Below are 8917 nucleotides of genomic sequence, written 5' to 3'. Positions count from 1 at the left end.
ATCCAAATGACTGCCGTAGTGGTCATGGGGTAAAACAAATGATGTGAGCTCATTGCTAAGTGGCGCCATTTTTCTTTCAACCCTATTAAATGCACTTCTTCCTGGTGCATTTGTAGCAATGAACAAACCATAATAGTTCTGATTGAGAAAGTGGTGTACCGCAACTTTGATCACCTTTTGATACCTAGGATTTTCGTCTGGGCCACCAGCAACCGTCAACACTAATATTGGTTTAACAGTTTTATCCACACCGCTCTTTGTGATATCATCAAATTCATGTAAAGTAAGTAATTTTTCAAAATCAAGTCCATGACTAAGCGCTGTGGATGAGGAATGTTTACCAGATCTGATTGATATGTATGTTGGGCCGGAGTATCCAACAGCTTCTCGATTTCCCAAGGCGTTGGGCTGAATTTTTATCCCTGCATAAACTGAAGGGATCAGCTTATGTCCAGCAGCCACAACCCAGTCATGGTCCGGCAAGCTCACCCTGTATTCCATGTGCAGGAGCAATGGACTCTGTTTTTTAGCTGCTGTCAACCCAAGCGGAACGCGGGCCTTGTCATCTTGACTTATAAAGCATACCTCATTCGGTCCAAGCATGGAAGCTAACTCTTCTAGGTGATGCAGTGTTGCCGCTGTAAACAAGCGATCAATGTGATTTGCATGGCAATCGTTTTGCGCTCTTATCAGTTTTACTGGGACTGTCGATACATGTTGTTGCCGTTCATGAGAAGAAGTACGTCTTGGCAACAGTCGAAGGTACAGCCCACTTCTACTAATTATAAACCCATCCTGTTTTAACTGATCAGTTAGCTGATCTAATGTTTTAATAGTCCTGTAGACTTCGTTCTGCCTCCTCTCGTGTGATGCTGATCCATGCATAGCAATGTTTATGATAGTTTCCAATAAAGAAGATTGATCTTCTTCAATCCTTGGCCTGCCAGAATTAGATCTAACATTCAAAGTGGCGCGTAGCCCCGGATTCTCTTCAAACAAAGCATTCAGTTTTCTTTTCTTTTCATTTCGAGCTTTCTGAGATCTTATTTGATCAGATATCTTCCTCTTTAGCCTTTTTTTCCAAATCACTCTTTTTCTGTTTCTTTTTTAAGCTCCATGTTCTGTTCCTGCGTTAACATTCCGCGAGTTTGTCGCGCATACAAGCCAACTAGATCAGAATTCAGAATCTCAATCTCTGATTGTAAGTTTATCTGGACTGTAGCCTGCTTAGATGTTGATGGTTTGCTGGTAGAGGGTTTGAAATCACTGACTTCATGAGCATCGTTCACTTTTTCATCTGACTTCAGTGACTTATTAGTATTAGGTATTTCTTTTGCCAAATCATAGGGTGTTTTCTTATTTGTAGATGTAGATACAGATGTTTGTTTGGCCCAAAACGTCAAAAGTGAGCCTTTTTTTAGCGGCAGCAATTGCTTTTAGCTCTTGCAGCCAGACCTCCGCCTTCAAGTGAAGATCTAAATCGCTTTTTAGTTGAGTCCACTTTTCAACGACTTCTTCTTGGCAAATCTTTTTACTCTTTTTAGGATATGCCAGCACGTAGGCATCAAAAATACATTGGAACATTTTATTTTTATCCATCATTAACTGTCGATTTTTAAGCAGTATATATGAGATTATTAGATCTACCTTTCAATTGAAAAGCCTCACACAGACAAAGTTGATTCAGCAAGACACGTGTAGGCCTATTTAAGTTGATCTAATAAACACGCATCACAAGCTGACCCTACACACATCCGCTTTTTTTTGGCCGCACCTACAAAAATCACGTGATCTCGACCTTGGAACTGATCGTACTAGTAATTTTTCCACTAGATCGTTCAACAAGCATGAGCTATCGGCATGAACACCATGATGTAAGGGAGACAAGGCGTGTCATCAAGGGCAAGAGTCGCAGCCCTAGAGTGAACATAAGTTTTTAAATAAAATATTCGGAAAACGGGGTTTAAAGTTTTATTATGACTGCCCTACTCTGTAAACTTCAAAGAATAGCAAGCATTACACTGATACCCATGCCTCACCCTCACTAGTTGATACGCTTCCGACCTTTATTCATATAGCAGTATTGACAAATTTGCATATACGGCAGTCTACTACACAACACACATCAAATTATAGGGCAATTTAATTAGAACAAATATATATTTCACAATCTTTTGACAACTTAGAAGTATCGCAACCAATTTAAAAAAAATTATTTAGTATTTAGTATGTTTATTTTTCTAAAAACTAAAAAAATGCATGTTAATCAATTCGTGGAATTAAGACAACGTGACGTCACACTGTCTCTACCCCCGCCCTCCCTCTCGTCACACATCGTCACAAAAGTCTGAACCCCCTCCCCCCCCCCCCCTAGGCGTGTGACGTCATTTATGGACGACCCCTATGTACGAGAAAGTTCAGGAGATCTCACTCGCGCTTTGTTTTACTTCTACCGACGTATGTTTGTTTGTTGTAGATATTCTGACACAATGGGCACGTACAGTCTAATAGAGTAATAATATTTTTTTAAGTATGGCAAGCGATAACATTATAGTTACATTTGTAAAAATAAAGCCGCTTGGAAACCGTCGATTACACTCATTTTTATATTTTTGTATTGAATATAAGCCGTTGAAAAGCCGTATAGAATTATTTGATCAATTCAAATATTTTCAAAAACTGGCCTTTTTTGAAGAAAAAAGCGGAAAATACCTACTAATTAATAAGACAGTTTGTATTTATTTGTGTGTATCAAAGTTAGGGTACTTAAAGGAAAATATTTAGAACAGAAATGATCACACAATAAAGCGATAGATTGGTATCTTAATATGAGATAGATGAAAGACAAAATTGATCACCCCATACGCAACCCAATCATAATTAAATCTTGCTGAAAAACAGTTGCCTCAGAGGTCCAAATGTTGATTCTGCTGCCAAAAAAAAATCAAACTAAATACAAACCAACATAAAATGATACAATAAAAAAAAGTAAGCCAGAAAATTACTTTCTATTAGTAGTTTTCAACAGCGAAAAAATATCATCATCAAAAATACAGAAAATACTAGGAATACGATTGAGAAAATAAGGATCCGTATCAACTGTTTATGCGCCATTGAGGCCATTGACTCCGATTTCAGCCTGCTTTTCTTTTTGGATTTGCTTCAATAGCCTTTGTCCATCCAAGAACAAGCTACAAGGCAGCAGTTGTTTGATTTTGGAGTTTTCTCTCCTAGAAGAGTGGCTGTCCCAGGCTAACGAGCCTCATCTGCTTTTGATTTAAGGCATGCAAAAATTGAACGTATTTATTTCATATAAATTGGTTTGGATTATATTTGCGGCATACCTAATTGAAATATATTTGGTGAAAATAAATTTACATTCATTTTTCGGCGAAAAGAAACAAAATTTTTTATTTCGCGTATAAACTCATAGCATTCTAAATAAAAAAAGGCAAATAACAATAAAAACGTACAATCCTCCATAATAGCCACCATATGTTTATTCAAAGATGTTTACTCAATCCAGAATATTTCATTAAATATTGTCAAAGCACACTCATCAATAAATGTTTACTACTGAATAAAATATACACACACACACACACACACACACACACACACACACACACACATATATATATATATATATATATATATATATATATATATATATATATATATATATATATATATATATAATATTACATTACTGTTTCTCTTCAAAGCTAGTATAGATATAACTTTAAGTGATTTTCTCTACAAACATGTTTTAAATAAAAAGTCTCATCATCATACACCTTTTTACAGTGTGAATTTTAATGTTATGAATTTCATTCACAAAAGCATAAATTAGACGATGTATACAACACACGAACTTGCTCATTTCTACGTCAATAAGTTTTTGCTTTATATACATCTAACATCTAATTTCAGAATTTTATATAAGGTTTTATATATTTGAAAATGATTTAGAAAATAATAAAAGTATTCATTGAATCACGTTTTTATATTGTTAGAAAGTAAAGACGATAATTCACGGGTGTAAATAATGTTTTTAAACCATTCAGCTTTTAGACAATCTTGCATAAAGCATTTAATGAAACAAAATAAATAACCACAATGCACAGAGCTGCAATAAGTTGAAATTAAACGTATAATTTCTCAATGCAAATTTACTTCGTGTGTCCAGGTAAACACAGAAAGACACACATGAAGATCATTAGTAAATATGTTTATTGTTTACATGGCGGTAGGTCTAAGTGGAGCCATTTGTCAACTCACAATTGAGGGAATGAGAGTTTACCAAGCCAGTACATATTTAATCAAGTATTGAAAAACTATATATTAAATCATCAAGATTTTTTAATCAATTAAAGCATTTAATCTAAGTGAATGTTTTTTAAGTAGAATGAAGTCTAATTCAAAACTTTGGTGAGGCAAAGAAAAATGTGTGGGCTTATGTTGATGTTTGCTATAGCACCGAGGCATGCGATGTTAAAAAATAATGTTCTAATATGATATAAAAGGGTTACTGTATTTTGTAAACAACATCAGAATAACAAAAGGGTAAACAAGAAGTCTGCGAGTAAAAGAATTAAAATATATTGAAACTTAAGGGGAATGTCAAAGTAGGGTGAAACACGATTCACCAGGTTTTCATTGTTCGCAGAAACTTTCCTCGCCGGTGTGGGAGGTATCTTGATGGCACTGGCTGTTCTGTAATTTTTAAACAGAGCAGGTTTTGTGAATTATAGTCTGGAATTGGCCTGTTTGAGGACCAGTGTGAAGGCAACTGTATTGTTTATTACAAATTTGTTTTTCATGAGCTTGGACAGGCACGCGGTGCTGATGTCTTTGAGAGAAATTGCTGCAAACAGCTGACCAAGGTACGACCTGCGAAGTGACATTTTCTCACCTTCTTCTGTTCCATCGTCCACCTTCTTACAAAGTGAATTATAAAGTCCAGAATCTGCCTGATCCACACGTAATTTCCTGATACATTTATCTGGCTCAGGTGTGAGGTACGAGTCATCTGAATACGACCATTTTAAAATTGAACTAACGACAAAATCTTCGACAATACGAAAGTTTTTTAAAAGGTCTTTGAAATCTTCGAATGGAAATTCCATGAAGACGTCTGATCCGACTACCCTTGGGTAATTTTTCACGACGAACTTTTTGACTTTGGCTAATACACCAAACGAATTTAAAAGCTTTGCTGCTGCATAAATCCTGCAGTAGTTTTTCAACGTTAAGTTTTCACTTACGAATATCTGACAGACCGAATCTAAAAATTCGATCTGCAGTTGATTGGATGCACGCCACATTTCAACCATGTTTTCTTCGTCTAAAACAAGTGTTCCTTTGTAAATAACATCCAGTATAAGACCAAATATTTCTGGTGAGATGCCTTCTATGGTACAACATGATTCAGATTTTTCTTTAATATCTGATCTCAAGAGAGCCTCAAAGAAACCAGAACCGGAACTTAGGACAAACTTGTGACAACTGAATTGGAAGTCGCCAACTTTGACCGTAAAATCGGTATAATTTTCCATGTTCTTTTCAAAACATCTAAAGATGTCTCTTCCTATTTGCGCGTTGTAATGGCGAGCTTTGGATGTACTCTTATACATGATGGTTTTAGATTTTATTTTTCTGCAAAAATTGAACAGTGTTTTAAATTTTCATTTCTGTCTACTCATACGTCATTGGCTAAAATGGAAAAAAAACTTTAAAACAACATTAAATTTTAATTTCTGGAAGTGTGTCTGTATATATATATATATATATATATATATATATATATATATATATATATATATATATATATATATATATATATATATATAGCGTACCCGCCCCTCTCGCGTTGCCGCGGGGATAGAAGAAAGTTTGACGAAATATATTAGAAGGATTTCACCAACGCGTTACCAATCAAATGTTCTTAGACGCGTGACCTTCTTTTCTAAAAATGAGTTATTTAAAAGTAAACAAGGCACGCTCTTGGATCATAAATATCAGGTCACGGGATTACCTACCGCATGAAAACCTTGAGTGTACATTAATCACTCACCTAAATAATATGGTAGAACATACTTCGGTGACCGCTCATGTGTCAAAGACGTAGAGGCCCGCTCTCAGGAGCCCCCCCCCCCCCCCCCCGATTACACACACTACTGCATAGGTGCGGCGTACGACCCCTTTCTCCTTAAAACTAACAGGCGCCATCGTGCCAAATAGCATCCTGTTACAATGATCAGATTGCGTCATTCACTAAAGTGACACAAATGAACAGCATTTGTTCTTTTACACGTAAAAAATTATTTGACGCGTTTTAAACATCAGTGTGACTGATTCAACATGTTAGCGTTACAAATGTTATATTCTTAGATGCTCGATCTCAATTTCTGTTTGGATTATTTAAAAATAGATGCTAATTACATCATTGGCAAAATTGTGAGCCTTTGGGGGCCGAAACAAACATTTTATTTGCAGCCTAATCGGATTCTACCAATGAGCCAGAGGGCACGCCTGATTCAATTTAGTAAGCGTTTGTAACGCCCCATCCTATCCATTGTCTAGACATTGTTTAGACCGAACGTATTCACCATAGCGCTCACGGGAAAGACCAGGGCGCCAAATTGCACCCTCCCGTGGCGCCGCCCTTGCAAAGTTAAAAATTATTTTTTAAACAGAACACTTCCCGAGAGCGTTCTTATCAACTCCCTAGATTCTCATGGCTATTGGGAGAACGCTGTCAAACCAAAATAGACTTTTATTTTTATATGTCGTATTATGTGCGCCAGCCCTCGAATTTGAAAAGGTTTTTTTAGCGCAGAAACTTTTCCAGGAATATTCTCAACATCTTCCCAAAATTTCATGGTGATCGAGTGAACAGTGTCACGGCAATTCACTTTTATTATTTTTATATACAGTATATAAAGAAAAATCGCACTCTCCCGTGGCGTCGCCCTTGTGAAATTAAAAATGATTTTTATACAGAACCGTTTCCCAAAGTGTTCTAATGAACTCACCAAAGTTTGATGGCGATCAGATGAATGGTGTCAAACCAAAATCGACTTAATTTGTATATATCGTATATAGAGAAAAAACAAATCGCGCCCTGGCGGGGCGCCAGCCCTGCGAGTTTGATTTTTTTTTCCCGCAGAAACCTCCCACGGAAAATTCTCAACAGCTTCCCAAAGTTTCATCGCGATGTGATAAGAGGTGTGTAATGCATAAAGGACACACACACAGACAGACAGACAGACACATACATTGCATTATATATATATATATATATATATATATATATATATATATATATATATATATATATATATATATATATATTTATATATATATGATACTTGAAAAATAAATCATACATGGAAGAGCTTCTTAATTCCAATTACAAAACCAGGGCTGTATTGAATAAATTTCAACAGCCAAAATATGCACATAAGCTTAAAAAGATAGACTACAGATAATAAGACGAATATTCGATGCGCGGACCTTTGACCACAGGTGCTTTGACCAAAGAGGGTTTGACCATAGGTGGGGCTTTGTCCACAACTAGGCTTTGTCCACAGCGGGGCTTTGACCATCACGGTAATTTGACCAGAGGGGCTCCTTAAATTAAGGATACGTGTCAACTAGTTATGCGCCATTGAGGCCATTCACTCCGATTTCAGCCTGCTTTTCTTTTTGGATTTGCTTTCATAGCCTTTGTCCAATACATTTGTTAAAAATATTAGAATTATAATAATAGTATAAAAAGCTGAAACAACATTTAGAAAAATGTCCAAATCAAATCTGGTTCATTTTCATCACCAGGGAATTGTTTTTTAACGGAAACAAACTGGCATTAACTAGGTCATGTTAGTATTTAATATACGAAATACATATTTACAAATAAAAAAGTTGGGCCAATAGAAGTTAAGAGGGGTTTGTGGGTAATAAAAAGTCAATAAAAGTTTGTCTTTCATAATTTGTGATTAGTAGAGTAGAATATGTGAATAATGTAACTTGAAATGCAGACTAAAAGCAAAAAAAAAAATTAGAAGATTTAGATTTGCTAATGTATCGATCTTAATTTTTTTTAAAATGTCAAATTACCATTTCTTATTTATTATGTTTCAATTTTAATTTGTTTTATCAGTTGTATTGCTAATGGACTCCAGCAAGTTGGCGAGAATCCTTAAGTAATGTTGTTGACATGGAATAAAAATGTGCATTTTTAGATTTAGGTCTATAAAAATAATGAAAATAGAAATTTAAGACTAAAATTAATTCAGAAATTTAATATTTATAGAATCAATGCAAAAAAGTTGCAGATACAGAGAACATGAAAATAATTTGTTGAGTTTAAGGGTACATTTCTATTTATTTTCATCAAAACTAAGTTATTTCCCGATGTTTCACTTTCGCAAGACAAACATTGATTGGCTGTACAGGAACTCCGTAATCGATTTCTGACAGCCCCACTTTATATTTTTTTTATACATAACTCTGCAGATCAAGTTTTAAAATAACAATGAAAATTTAAACCCTATGACCTAGTTTATCTTTTTTTTAGCTTACAATGTGTACACTAAAATTTATGGCGGCCTAAAAGTGAAAACCAAATTGATTTGGCTTTTTTTTAGTTAGTTACCGAAAATATTAAAAACATCAAATACATCAAATCTTTAGTAAAGTCCGAAAAAAAACCAGACAGACAGGATTTTATAACCATATTAATTATAACTACACCGCGCAAGATTTTTAAATTAATTTATCTGCCTATCAAAAACCTTAGAGACTTTTCTCGCTGACGTCCATTAGAAAAATTGATAATTTTTTGGGTATAAGTTAGTTCAGCCGTCTTGCCATTTGTCATCGTATTACAAGAGTCATGTTTTCTTATGTAAGC

At 35.1% G+C, this 8917-nt stretch overlaps 1 protein-coding gene across 1 annotated transcript; it reads right to left on the bottom strand.

Annotated features, from left to right (window-relative positions):
* Positions 1–4748: 4748 nt before the first annotated feature.
* On the bottom strand, positions 4749–5636 carry LOC131927189 (kelch-like protein 40b). Its single transcript, XM_059282917.1, has one exon. The coding sequence runs from the start codon at positions 5634–5636 to the stop codon at positions 4749–4751; it is 888 nt and encodes a 295-aa protein (XP_059138900.1).
* Positions 5637–8917: the final 3281 nt, after the last annotated feature.

The sequence above is a fragment of the Physella acuta genome, unplaced genomic scaffold, assembly GCF_028476545.2.
Source record: "Physella acuta isolate Inbredline_101_S28 unplaced genomic scaffold, ASM2847654v3 ptg000087l, whole genome shotgun sequence".
NCBI classification, from domain to species: Eukaryota; Metazoa; Mollusca; class Gastropoda; family Physidae; genus Physella; species Physella acuta.
This window is presented reverse-complemented; position numbering and strand designations above follow the sequence as displayed.